Below are 14789 nucleotides of genomic sequence, written 5' to 3'. Positions count from 1 at the left end.
TAAGCATGATTATTTTCAGGAATATTATTGACTGCCTCCATTTTGCTTCCACTGCCATGGGCCACAGCTGTAAATGGCTGTGTTGGCTCGGGCCCAGCAAGGACTTGCATCAGGCGAGTGACCAATACCGACTGACGGGCAAACACATGCAGGCAGCGTGGCTCCCGTGGCACTCGGCGTGTGCGGCCACTGGAGGCCCCCACTGACGCATCTCATCTCCGGCACCAGCCCCCGCACAATCAAAACACCATCATCTAATTGACATTTTGATTGACGTCTGATGACCCACTCTGTTTATTCCCACTCAGGCTCTCCTGCAGCTCCACAGCTCTGCAGCTACGGGCAGTGACGTGACATTGATCTAGTGGAGCAGTCAAAATGAATCTGAACATGCTGTACATATGATGTGCGAGCAGCACTGCGGGCTTCCTCTGATTTGTTTTGCTCATGAGTGGCTGTGATCTGAGAATGAAGTAAGAGCAGACTTGGAAGTGTTTGCCGGGCCCCCTGGCTGAGCCCCATCCCCCCTCTTCTGGCACGTGGAGAGGCTGAATTATAGACGGCAAAACACAAACTATTCACTCAGCCCTCCTCCTTGCAACAACACTGTTAATTATACTTCTGCTACTCCCGCATCCCGTCTATTTTAATCCTCAACTGATGGAAACTGCTGCATCCCAACACACACACTTGAGCACACAAAGAGGCGTGTGCCAGCCCCACGCTGAGCTGGGAGTATTTGTTTTGTAACACGTCGGCTCGCTGCTGCTCAGGTTCTACGAAAGGCGTATTCAGGCCTGCACGAAACCTTTTTAGTCAGGTTCTCAGGTGAGGACCAGGAGGTGGTGTCTGGTGCTCAGACCACACATGGCGCAGTCTAAATAAACGCATGTCCTCTTGCTCCAGCTTCCTGCATGGTAGATGCACCTCCCAGTCGCTGGTTGGGTCTCAGATTAGCTGCCTCCATCCACAGGTCAGCAACCGGTTTTGGGTCAAACGTCTCTGTGGTCATCTTTGACAGGTGAATGGCATCAGGGCTGAGAGACGAGTCTGACGGACAGGATCTGTACTTGGTTTTCATTATGCTGAGATGTGAGAATCCCCTCTCACATGAGAAAAACACCACAGAGCTTGCAGTTGTTCTTCATTCAACTTGTTTCAGCATTTAGCAAGTTGGCAACTGGACTTTTCAGCTCAACCGGCTTGCTTGTTAGCAACAGATTGTGCCGCATTTGTGTGCTCCTCTTTGTGTTCATCAAATAACGGATGATTGAACTTCCTTGAGCTTGTATGAAATGCACATGTTTTCTCTGCTGGATGTGGATGTGACCGACATATCTCTCACCACATCTGAGTGTGCTCATCTTCAGCTTCAAGGCGCGGCACACAGAGGAGTCAGAGAACAGTCTCGGGTTCAGTTTGCTCTTTAGTGTCTGTTGTTTTTGGACATCTCTCACCATAAGTTGCTTCATTTGGTTACATGTGAAGAAATGTGTTACGTTGACCAATGAAATTTGCTGCCAGACACGCAAAGATGTGTTTTGAAACAACTGATGTTCTGCATTTGTGGTACCTGCGTAACAGTCTTGTTCACCCCTGGGCATGTTTGCCTCGTCTTGGTTTAACAGAGAAACTGAGTGCCCCTATAAACACCTCTCTGCCCCAGCCCACACTGCCCTGTTTAACAAGGCGCACTGCTGGGAAATGCTCCCATTGCAGTGGGGTTAATCTAAGAGACCTGGTTGCTCAGTGCAGCAAGGCAAAATTTTGTCATACACAAATAATGGCTGCATTTTTTAACTACAGTGTGACAGGTGGAAATATCCCAGTATAATAGCAATAAAGCCGCAGTTGTTAAATTCAAACGTGTGACTGCCAAGTCAGGAGTCACCTTACAGCCTCTTATTGGAGCTGTCAGTAGAAACAGTAGGTGGAAGACTCTTTCCAGGAGCTGTGGGTTACTTTGAAATCCAAATCTTTCTCTCTCAGATGTCACAGGGAAACATTCTCATAGAAATCTCTTTCACCTGGAGGAAATGGCGCAGCAGGTTGCTCGGAAAAGCTCCACCGTTTGGCAGCGCGCCTGTGTGGAAACGGTTGACTGTATGTTTTCTGCGTGGGGGCAGGATTTGAGGGGGAATTGTCATATTAAACTTCTCTGGATGTTTTTTGAAGCTCCTGATGTCAAAGTGTGCGTTCCAGTGAACCTCAGCAGCCTCCTGATGTGTTGAAACTCCGGGCGACTGAGGACACTGATCATTCTGTGTCCAGCAGCAAAGTAGCGAGACAAACTCACATTCATATATTAGCAAAGATGTAAACAAAAGCTCAAAATGAGCTTGAGGGGCGTGCATTTGTATTTAATCTACACGGCCCTGCCTCTTCCCTTCAGGAGGTGTACGTGTAACAATGGCCGAATGGCAGTGATTATAATGTGAATGTCCTCATGAAGCACCTGCAGGTGAGAGTCTGTTTGAGTGGCAGTTGACAGGGTGGACTTTGGGCTTTATCATCAGTTTTTGGCACGATGCCCCCACAAACTTGACTGCTATCTTTATGGTGCTCCATCAGTGTAGTGCCACTTAATGTGCTCAACCCATTTCCACCAGACTGCTGTAGCAGGTAAGTGTTTGTAGCTACGTTTCACCACACACAACTACTACTACTATACTTAACTCTAGAGGTGCACCAGAATTTGAGATATGGTGTTTGTTAAACAGCCGTGGGTATGGCAGAGTTTACAGTAGAGGTAAGACATGGTAGATGTTGGGTGTTATTTCTTTCTTCACGACCTTATAAAAAGATTAAGAAGAACAAAGAGTATGGTTTAGAGAGTTAAAAGGCACAGGCGGTTTCTTCTGTTAGGCAACATGGATGTAATCCCTCACTGGCTTGCGAACGCTGCCTGCTGGGTGTTATTTGGCACCCAACCAAGCCGGACTGACTCTCTGCAGTGGTGGTGATTGAAAGTTTTTCTTTGAATATTTAATTTAAACATGACCGTCTTGTTTTTTTTTGCACGCACCGTACATTTCTCATCAGTTACTTTAAGACAGAATAGGGAGATAAGTAGCCTTTTGTTCTCAGAAGCCCTGATTGGTATCTACACAGAGGCTATAACATGGATTTCAAGCATGTGATTTCCAAGAAAAGCTAACCTTAGTTTGAGACAGGTATTGCAGAAATAGCATCTCTTTGAGCTGGCGAGGGACAGAGAAGTTCTGTCTTTGATGTCTGCAGAAACACAAGGCAGTTTGGTTTGTCTTATTCAAAAATAGCTGCCGTCCCATGAGTTTCCCAGAGTTTATTCTTCTGCGCCAAATCGACTGGTTTGTGCTCCTGTAGTTTCTGTTGGATTGGGTGTTTTGTTTCCAGGGTTTTGCGTTGTCGTGTTTGTGTCTGCGCGTACCTGTCCATGTGCATCAGGAGCTCACCGTCCCTCTTATGGTGTCCTCGGGTTGGAGGCGGGCAGAGAAAAGCAAAGTGCAGCCTGGAGCAGACTTCCACTTTTAAAACTCAGCTCCCAACTGCTGCAGTTCAGCAGCCAGGCAGCCACCTCATTAGAATTTTTTACATTCCTCTTCAGGCAGCAGCATACTGCTTCCCCTCCATTGCTCTTTACAACGTGGAGCTTTTAAAAGCTGACGAGCTTAAACCTGAGCCTTCTCAAACCTCACGTCAAAGATGAGGCACTAAACCAACTCTGGCTCGGTCTCTGTAGATTAATGCATTTATGGACCATGAAGTTGTAAAACTTGTGTGTAGACTCTTGCTTGTGGTTTTATGGACTTTAAATCAATTGAATACAAGCCTGATTAATACTGTGGACTTTCTTCATCCTTTTGTTTTTGACCGGGCAGCTGATAGATTAGAGTGTAAGACGTAGTGACCCCCCTTTACTCCCGACGAGCAGACCACCTAGCAGTATTTTTTTTCTTTTGGAGGTAAATGGCCCTCATGGAGTTGGAGAAAGGCTCATTGTCAAACTCACAGCCCACCCAGATAATGACACTGGGAATAGGAATGGGTTTACCACTGCTAACTAAACTATGTCAAGTGTTTCAAGTGTCTATTTATCCTGCTTTCTCTCCCACGTAATATGTGAAATCCTGGCGGAGTACGTTCTAGATAAGGAGCGAGGAAGGACCGAGGACACCCCGCTGGAGATAATGGCAATGAATATATACTGGCGCTCGTCCAGAACTGTCTTCTTGTGTAAGGCTGGGAGTGAAATTCACTTTGCCAGTGGTTAGCTATGCCCATTACTCACTGAACTGTGCTGCAGTGATAGCGAGGGGCCCCAGAGATAGGGCAGAGCGGCAGCACATCACACAACAATGGTGATGATGGATGTCGATGCGCTGCCACCGGTTTTTGAAGTGCTCCAACCACACGTGGCGTTTGCATTGCATGTGCGGTCAGCTGAGCAATCCGTCGGTTCAGCTCTCGTGTCGTCGTGGTATGCCACTTGATCCAGAGCTGGTATTTCAGAGATAACAGCTCCCAGTAGAAGTTGACTGCAAATACAGAAGACAAGCCAGTAGTTGTGAAGTCACAGCAGACATTAAAGTGTTTTATAACAGACTATCACTTGGGCAGTCAGTGTTGCACTTCTCTCAAAGAGTTTGCCTGAACATGCCCTACTTCTCTCCCCCCCCTCCTCAGACGTTCATCACTTCCTTCGCTGAAATTGGTGGAATTCCAGGATCTCGGCTCGCGGTTGGGTGGCGCTGGTATCGTTTGTCTGCCAGCAGGCCTGCCTGTTTGTCTCTGAAGGTGTCAGGTTCTCAGGTTTGCTCAATCAGACGGGCAGGTTTGTGCCTGGTTTACAGCCAGATGCACATACAGGAGGAGGGAGCAGACGGGGAAAGACTAAAAACAACGGGCACGGAGGCATGGGAGTGGTAGAGATGCTTTTTCACAAGCCGGATTCCAAAAACGTCCGGATGCTGTGTAACATAAAAACAGAATGTGACAACTTGTTGATCCATTTGGACAGATACTGAAAACAGTACAAGGCAAACATATTTAATGTAACGATTGATTGGGTATGAAAGGAGCATCATCGAAAGGCTCAGTCGTTCACGAGCGAGGACGGAGCGAGGTTCAACACTTTGTCAACACATGATCGTATAAGGGATGTTACTTCATGGGCTCAGGAACAAATTGTGAAACAGTTGTCAGTGAACACGAGTTTGTTTTCAAATGACTGCATTCTGTTTTTTGTATATTTTGCACAGCGTCCCAGCTTTTTTGGAATCAGGGTTGTGCTTCCTGTGCATCTGCTGTTCCTAAAAGCAGCCATGGTTTGGCTACACCTCTGTGGATGTTCAGGGACCCCAGTTTACCCCCTCACTGCTCAAAATGATGGCGAGCAGCTTTGTCAGAAAGTTCACCCACTGTGGAAGAGTTTGAGGTTGAACTGCCATCTTTGGTTGCTGCTTTCTTGTCGTGTATACACACTTCTGCAGAAAAAACAAGGGGTTTCCCGTGTTACTTCCCCTAATCTCTGTCATCTGTCAGGTTTATGACTCAGATATGTGTTGCAACGGTGAGTCCATGGATTACAGAACAGACAAATGATCCTGATATAATTCTCTTACAGACACATTCAACACTGATCGTTTTCTGGTTTTTGTTGTAAGCCTCTCCCTGTCCCGTTGAGCCGTTCCTCTGCCTTCCTGTCCTCATCACAAATGTATCCCTCTAGTTCTTTGATGCTTCTGTTGTCCCTTGTTTCCAAATTCTGGTTCAGTGTTTGCTTCATCTGTTCTCCAGTTCCCTTTGCATCTAATTAATTTGGTTTTTCTGGCAGGCCTCATGTACACAGCCATAGTGAGGTTCCCTTGCCAGACAGTTTTCAAAGACTTCCCTATGTTGGAATGAGGCCCCAGTCTTGCCCAAGCCAGGACAGAGGGACCTTTGTGCCTGCTGCCCAACAGCCCAGTCAGCCCTTAGAACAGGGAGAGATTAGGAGACAGGGAGAGCCAATGGGCTAAATGGTAGGGTGCCTGTTTGAAAGCCAGTAGTGTCAGCCAAACAGCCCCTCAGCCCCATTGAAGCACGCAGTAATTACAAGCTCGTAGGGCAATCCTTCGGCTCCTTTGTCTCGATTTTGGAGACACTTGCCCAGTCTACTGGGAAACTTCATTCCCCCTCTGTTTGGAGACCCGGGCCGAAGAGTCTTTCAACTCCAGCGTGCCGTCCTTTCTCTCTGGGACAACAGCAAGCCAAGCCAGCTCAGCAACAGTGCGTCCCCTCCATGCTGCCTCTTGATGATGACTCAGGACTTTTTCTTTTAGTCGCTCTGATTTTCGTGAGTCAGATTTTAAAAGGCTCGTGTTCATGTTTCTGATTCGTCATCCTGCTGACTGACTGCTGTCTGTCTTCCACCTGTAATTCCATGTCTGTGTATGTGTGTGCGTTCTGTTACAAGATCCGGAAGGGCTGTGTTGTCTGAGTCACCTGTAACACACGCAGGCTGAGTTGTCACAGGTGCATGTTGCTCTGTCAGAGCGCAGTGCTCTGTGTCTAGACTCGTCCCCACTACCAGAACAACAAATTGCAGCACCTTCGGGGTGTGCCCTGATACCAGCAGGCCTCCGTCTGCGTCCGTGCCGCCACCTTGCTCATCTCTCGGCAGGCCTGACCAACCAGCTGGGAGGTCAGAGCCCCAATTACAGGAAGTTAACCTCATTTAGTCAACAGGCTCAAGCTGTCTGGACATGTCTCACAGACTAATAAAAAAAATGCTCTGTTTAATTCTGCAGTTGAGGATAGAAAAAAACTGGGTTACTGTGGGTCTTTTATTATGCCTTTCCTAGCTTGCCCCTGAGTGTCTCCTGCACTTTCAGCTTGTCTCAGTCACACAAACGTACACAAGATGCACCGCTTCAGTCTCTGTGCCACACTCTTTATCCTGAAGCCGGTCGTCCGCCTGCATGTCTGTCAGAGACCGGCTTGGAGGCCTGTTTTCTGGGACGTGCGTGTGTGTGTGTTTGTGTGCATGTGTGTTACTTCTATTCTTCTGTCAGTCCCTGTGGACACTCAGCAGCATGTGGGAATGAGGCCCAACACTCAGGGACAGGACCTGAAGTTTAATGACATTCCCTGACTATTTTCTCTTATATTCAGGACATTAGTAGGACACAAATTACGGGATTTTTTTTAATTACTTAATGAGTTTTTATTAATCTGCTCCACACACTTCACTCCCATGCCCTGAAGAATAAGTGCCCATTCATTAGAGGAGTGTGTAGTTGGAAACCTTCCCTATGTGACAGATGAAAGATCACAGTGGAAATATTTGCTTTCATCTTATTTAAATTTCCTCTGGCTGAAGAGTTCCTATCATGTAGCCATGAAGTGGTTAGATCCTGGATTTAAATCTGAAGATTGTCCAGTCCATTTCATTTGATGGTGTCATTTTGCTCCTATCAGTTTATTATCAGACTGTTGTTAAGATATTAGACTCCATATGACACCCACTAAAATTAATTTCTTGTGGACCTTGTTCACTACTGCTGTATGTTTGTGGTTCAGAAAAGTGGCGTAAGTAGGAGCATAATTTTACTGCAAACCAAATAACAGCTCAACACACTATTGGACTGCAACCCCGATTCCTAAAAAGTTGGTATGCTGTGTGCAACAGGATATGATACTTTGCTAATCCTCTTTGACATGTTCTCAATTGAACAGTATAAAGACAATATTTTTAATGTTTTACCTCATTGACTTCATTGATTTTTGTAAATATCTGCTTATTCTGAATTTGATGCAGCAACATGTTTCAAACAAGTTGGGACAGCAGCAATAAAAGACTGGGAAAGTAGTAGTATCATGATTGGTATGATGATATTGGGCTCAGGAACACTTCATAAAACTGCTGTCAGTAAACACAGTTTGTTTGCAAAAAATTGCATTCTGTTTTTATTTACATGTTATGCAGCATCCCAACTTTTGCCTGCAAGATCTTCTGCTGCTTGCTTTTGCTCAGTATTGGGCTGGCAGAGAGAGTCTCTGCTGCATAATCTACAAAGGTTTGGAGGTTTGTTGAAGAAAAGCTGACTAGGGATACTTTGCCTCAGGCACTCTGTAAACTGAATCATCTCCAGAGCCTTGAGATTTTACACACATTTGCACGCTTTTCCTGACTTGTATATTGATGTTGATTTTATCAAACAAACTGCATTGTCGACGGAACATTTGACCCATCTCTCAGTTGACTGTGTCACTGTGGTAATGTTGTTGGTCGCGTGGTATTGTGCACTCCTTTGCATTTTTCTAACTTAAAAAAATCCTCGATCCATGATTACTTTTCTTGTTTAGAGCAAAGGTGAATGTCCTCTTTCTTATTTAGCAAAAAGTCGGGCCTGGTGTTGGGATGTAGTGTGAAGGTGCCTGTGCTGTAGGCCTGTCACACTGCACTGATTGCTTGTGGCTAATGTGATCACAGCCACAGCCAGGCGGGGCTGACTGAGAGTGGAGCCTTAATCTCCCCCAGTGTCTCACTGCCAAATTGGCCCGATTTGTCAGGCAGAGGATCATCACTCACTTCTCAGATGACTTTCAAAGGGCCACTTTGCTTTTTGATGTGCAACTTGGGATGTTTGACCAGGAAAACTGCAACTTGGCACCACGATTCACTAATGTTGCCTGCTCATGGGGCACACGAAGAGACGTCAGACAGGTCAAGAGTCAGCGACAGAGGGCTGTTTAGAGGCATGCCAGCTGCAGAGATTGAAGTTCATAGATACAGATGATTTGCTCCTTACTTTTATGTAATCTTAGTCATGACATAAGTCCTGAACAGGTTTATTAAATTGCCAATTAGGTCATCTTTACCTCTCACATAATTTAACTGATTCGGGCAAAAGCATTGTGTTGTTTGGACACACATTGTTGAACTCATTTTGAGTTTGGCTGAGCTTTCATGTTTGCCCCTCTATGCTTATTCTGAAATTGGTTTGAAAAGTAGGCCCCTTATCTGAAATTGAACATGTCAGTGACTTTTCACTGGCTCATGAAAAGCTGTCAGAGGAAGAAAAATCACACACATTCTGGTTTCCATCTATATATCTCTCACTTTCTACAGAGAGTAAGCGTTTGCATATTTGTAAAGATGGCCTCACACATTTTCATAGGAGAGGTTCTACCTGCTGTTGGGAGACAGATACCATAGTTTTTTTTACTAGATGCCTTAAACCCACATTGTTTAATCGCTCTTGCAATTTTAGATGTGCTAGATGTGTATTAAATATGAAGGATTTTAGGAGTAGTAAAAAAAAAAGTAAATATATTTACTTATATAGATTAAGAATAAGAAGTGACAATGTAATTACCTTTGTGCTTTCTTCCATGTCAAGGGGAGTGGCACTGATCAAAGCCAATCAAGTGTAAAGTCATCTGGTATTCCTATATTCAGGATCTTATTTCAACAACTCATTAATTGAAGACCTGCTACCATCTTGGTTTCTCTTATTTATGTCTTACTTGTGTAAGGGAAAGTTGGGTGAGTCCGGAAACAGATGTGTTTGTGATTGCGTGCTATCACTGTATGTACTAACTGATGTTTCTTTTCTTTTCAGAACTGTACGTCCAGAGTAAGAGAAGTGCCAAGCGGCAGTGTCGACACAGTTGAGGAAGCAGTATGCAGGCTTGAGTGCTGAAGAGGTGGGCTTGCCCCTTCCCTTTTTTTGCCTCTTCATTTGTTGATCCAGACAATCAACCTGCTAATGAAGTCAGGGAGCAGCATCTCATCCCAGAGGCAAACATGTCTCCCTGCTGAGTGCCTTTAGCCTTTGGCACTGGTGTCATGACCAGCCTGAAGCGCCCATCCATGGAGCGCACTGTTGGGGGTTCCATCCCCACCACTGATGGGCTTTACACCCGCCACCTCCGTATGGCCAATGGAGGGGCTGTGCCAACCCGCACAGACAATGTCCACGCCACTGTGAGCACAGGAGTGCCTAAAATGGGTGTACGGGCTCGGGTGGCTGACTGGCCCCCAAGAAAAGACATTGCGGGGGTTGTGTGGAACTCAACTACAGAGCCTGAGAACGCGAGTATGCCCTCTGCCGGGAAAAGTCACATTAAGTTAGGCTCCATAATGAGCCCTCAGGACTCGTCAATGCTGCGTAACATCCACAACACTCTCAAGAATCGAACCCAGGCCCCGGCTAACAACTACAGCCCGGACACCCGTTACCTAGCCCCAGGAGACTACCGAGGTCCCGCACACAGAAACCCACGACAGAGACGCATCCGTCAGCGCAGCAACAGTGACATGACTATCAGCGAGATGGAAGGCAGTGGAGACAGTGGAGAAGACTGGGGTCCACCGTCGGGAGCCAAACTGTCCCCTCTTCATCGCGAATATGGTAGCACCTCCTCAATAGATCAGCACGGAGCATATGGAGAGAGCTTCTTTGAAATGCTTAAAGGCTACCAGGGGGACAAAGTTGACCAGCGTAGTCCTGCTCCAGAGAAACTGGAGGACATGCTGAATGTTGGGTCCAAGCAGGCCAGCACTGATCTTCAGGAGGAAGCCACAGACAGCCAGCTTCCTAAAGCCAAGGACAGAGATAAGCCCCCAAAGAGGAGAACTAAATCTGAGACGGGGGGTGAGTCTATATTCCGTAAACTTCGGAACGTGCGAGGTGAGTCGGACTCCCCCAGAGCGGGGTCTGACATAGAGGACAGTCGGACAGACGACATGGGCCCACCTCTCAAGCCCTGGGTGTGTCAGAAAGGCTTCGCCCACTATGATGTTCAAAGCATGCTGTTTGACCTCAACGAAGTTGCTCAGTTGCGGCAGATTGCAGGCAAGAGGAAAAACACCACCACAGGGGCATCTGCTGCTGCTGTAGCCTCGGCTACCTCCACCCTCTCGTCCACACACAGCCTGCCTTACAGCTCCCCGAGTGGCAGCCAGGAAGAGCTAAACTCTAGGGACAGTCCTGGTCTGGACGCCGGGGATGAGCAGAGCAACGAAATGCTACTAAGTTGCCCCTGCTTCCGCAATGAGATAGGTGCCGATGGCAATGGGAGGCGCAGACTGGGAGCGGGTGGGGCAGGGTATCATGGGCTTGTGAGTGATGGAGCAGGCAACGGTGGCTCAGGGACCCTGAGTGGGCAAGTTAACATGTATGAAACATCTGTGAGCACGCACTGCACAAATGCTGGAGTAGCGGTGCTAGAGGGACCAAAGGAAGGCCCAAGTACGCTCAGCGAAAAGGGCAAACAATACATTGTGGAGCATGTGGACCTGGGAGCCTACTACTATAGAAAGTTCTTCTACCTAAGGGGTAAGAATATTTTTTTGTACTTCTGTACTTATTAGCATATGAATGTTTGATATTCCCCAAAAGATGTTTTTTTTTTTCATTCTGCACATTTCTCCTCCACCTCAGAGCACTGGAACTACTTTGGGATAGACGAGGCGCTGGGTCCAGTGGCAGTGAGCTTGCGCAGGGAGAAGCTGGAGGAGGACAAGGAGCACGGCCAGCAGTATAATTACCGTCTCATCTTCAGAACCAGCGAGGTTAGCCATAGTGTCCTGTCCCTCCAAGACCACAACCTCAACTTTAGCACCACATCACATAAATCCTTCTGCTCGCGATGCAGTTATTATTTTTGCACTCACAAATTTGGGATTTTGATTTTGATGAGAAAAGACATTCATTTTGTTGTCGCTTCTGTGTTATGAGACAGTTGGACACGCTTGCTTGGATCCTATATCCTGTTTATCTGCATAGAAGGTGTGTATAGTTCAATACTAGAAAGACCAGCTCGAGGTAAAACCAGTCTCAGCCCTCTTTTCCTGTTATGCAACCAGCCCTTGGGCCATTCAGCTGTCTCCCAATATCAGCAGTGTGTGAGGAAACTTCAGGAAGTGCACTCATCTTCCAGCCTCCAAGGCCTGTCAGTGCCCAACAACCTCAAACCACTGTGCGGAGAGCTTTACTTCTGTGTTTCAGTAAAAAATAGACAGACATGTCACATTCAGTTGCAATGTTGGCTCCCAGTCTTCTGTGTTTGGTTTAGGATTTATTATATGGACGGACATTCCCAGACAGAGGTTAAGGCACCTGCCTGAGGCTGTTTGTTGTGGGCTGAAGTAGGACAGGTGCATATGATTAAACCCCCGCACTTTAGACCAAAGCACCACAAGACCCCCACCCCATATCCTACCTTCCAAACATGGGGAACACAGGTCCATTGTAAACACGGTCCCTGCACAGCCTCAAGCTTGTAGGAGAGAAAGTCTTGGCTCGTTCCAGCTGCTTATGATAGCCGAGTGAGTGAGTTCACTCCCAGAGCCCAGCACAATGCACACTCTGTGTACACAGAATACTCGGACAAGCCTCCCACCTCCTCTTCCTCACTTCTACTTTCTGTTTACCCAAGGCCTAATAATTGTCCTGTTTTATGTCAGCTTTTGTGAGAGTACGATAAGAGGATGGTGTTACTTTAAAACCTGCAGCGACTTGCTTCTTTTTTTCTTGATGTCTTTTGCTATCACTGTGTTCCATCTCCAAGAGCAAGTTCAAAGCACATCAGGGATTCCTGAGATGCATTCTTTCAGTTCTCACACTCCTCTCTGTAATCTCCGTCCACTCAGCTGACAACCCTTCGAGGTTCTGTCCTGGAGGATGCTGTGCCTTCCACCTCGAAGCACGGCACCACCCGAGGGCTGCCCATCAAAGAGGTGCTGGAATACCTCCTCCCTGAGCTGGATCTGTCCTGCCTCAGACTTGCCCTCAACACGCCCAAAGTCACCGAGCAGCTGATGAAACTGGATGAACAAGGGGTAGGAGGAGAAAGCAGGATTTCTCAGAACGTTTTGCACCTCTGTGAAACTACTTATCTGAGTTTGTACAGAAATGGAATTCGTGTTTCGTACATTTCCGTGAAATCCTCTGTCCTGACGTGACCTGTTAAAGAAATGTTGGGATTTGCTTCTGTGCTGCTCCCCAGCTGAGTTTTCAAGTGAAGGTGGGGGTGATGTACTGTCGAGCCGGCCAGAGCACCGAGGAGGAGATGTACAACAACGAGATGGCTGGTCCTGCCCTGGAAGAGTTCCTCCAACTGCTGGGGGACAAGGTTCGCCTCAAAGGCTTCACCAAGTACAGAGCCCAGCTGGACACCAAAAGTAACAACTAAACACACCTCTTGATCACACACACACACACACACACACACACACACACACAGGATTTATGCTTTTATTCATTAGTGAACCAGATTGTGATGTATCTGTTTTTGCGGGGTTTGACATTGTGATAAATACTAGAAATTCAGTAATATAAACAAACTTGAATTATTTTATAATTGGGACCTTTTTTCAGGGTGTACAGGTCCCCCAACAGAAATAAACAAATTTAAGCACTTTTAATCTTAACTCTATACAATCTAGAAGCCTCAACATTTCATTACTGCACTGTAAGTTAGTTTTTCTTTAGTTTTTGCAATGAAAGAAAGGGCTTGACTTTTAAAAGCAGGTCCTGGTTTGCATTGTGGGTTTCCCCTGCTTCAAATTGCATTTTACTTTATTGTTCCTGTACTTTCTCCTTTGTCTTGCTTTTGGTCAAATATTTCCTTGTGCTGGACTTTATATTTTCCCACCAGCTTTGTCCTGGTGACACTTTCATTTGGTGTGTCCACTCAGTACTAATGAGCGCACAGATTTACTGTAATTGCATCAATCTTTCGGGACTCTGTCTTGACTAAAACAAAGATTTGGACGTTGAATAAAAAAATCAATCATCTCTGGTTTATGGCCTTAACCACAAAGAAACACAGAATGAAAGTCTATTTTAGACACCGTCCGTTGTGCTGGAAAGTGCAAACGGCTCCCCTTACAGGATGACACTTGACTAAAACAGTTGATTGAGTATTGGTTTGGACAGTCATCTTATCCAGGCTGACATTGATCCACAGTCCACTATTGTCTCGTTGTTTGGGCTACAGTGAAATTGCATCCTGTCTTGCACACAGTATACACATGTGAGAGAGATGGATGGCAGTGATTGTACAATGGGTCTTGCTATTTCTCCTGCAGCGGATTCCACAGGGACTCACTCCCTATACACGACGTACAAGGACTATGAGATCATGTTCCATGTGTCAACTCTGCTGCCTTACACACCCAACAACAAACAGCAGGTAAAGATGGAGAGCCCAGCCTTTGGGTAGACCATTAGTTATGTATCCGGAAATGAAAAACTTCTTGGTTTGGAAACAGATGCACCAAAGAAAACCTTAAGGGGAGGGTGTATAATTTAGAGTGCAGGATATGACTTGTATCAGGTATCAGATTTGACTTCCATCCAACTTTCATCCCAAGTGCAATGTTTTGTTATTAAATGGAACGTACCGTGTGCAGGGTATGACTTTGCTTTCAGATTCCTATATGTCTCTAATTAAAACTGTTTCCCAACTAGCTGCTGAGGAAGCGCCACATAGGGAACGACATAGTGACCATCGTGTTCCAGGAGCCCGGTGCTCACCCCTTCACGCCGAAGGCCATCCGCTCTCACTTTCAGCACGTCTTCATCATCGTACGGGTGCACAATCCCTGCTCCGACAGCACGTGCTACAGGTGGGTCTTTGGATTTGACCAGCAGAGATAACACAGCAGATTGTGCTTGGAGGCGTGCAGTAAATGTGTGAAAACCACAGAGGAAGTCTTTTTTTTTTTTCTTCTTCTTCTTCTACACATGTATACATACTATGCGGTTTGTGTTTGTCAAATAAAGGAAGGAAGGAAGAAAAAGCAGGGGTGGTGC

The 14789-nt window shown here is 46.4% G+C and overlaps 1 protein-coding gene across 1 annotated transcript in view; it reads left to right on the top strand.

Moving 5' to 3' along the window:
- LOC121618215 (signal-induced proliferation-associated 1-like protein 1) overlaps positions 1-14789 on the top strand; it is a 34315-nt gene that overhangs the window by 7528 nt on the left and 11998 nt on the right. Inside the window, exons 2-7 of the mRNA XM_041953575.1 lie at positions 9588-11306; positions 11412-11542; positions 12623-12811; positions 12979-13153; positions 14063-14166; positions 14445-14602. Of these exons, the coding sequence (XP_041809509.1) occupies positions 9815-11306; positions 11412-11542; positions 12623-12811; positions 12979-13153; positions 14063-14166; positions 14445-14602 (2249 nt within the window). The 5' untranslated portion in view covers positions 9588-9814. The remainder of the gene's footprint in view (positions 1-9587; positions 11307-11411; positions 11543-12622; positions 12812-12978; positions 13154-14062; positions 14167-14444; positions 14603-14789) is intronic.

This window comes from Chelmon rostratus, chromosome 15 (assembly GCF_017976325.1).
Source record: "Chelmon rostratus isolate fCheRos1 chromosome 15, fCheRos1.pri, whole genome shotgun sequence".
NCBI classification, from domain to species: Eukaryota; Metazoa; Chordata; class Actinopteri; order Chaetodontiformes; family Chaetodontidae; genus Chelmon; species Chelmon rostratus.
Note: the sequence above shows the minus strand (reverse complement) of the source record. Positions and strands in the feature narration are given on the sequence as shown.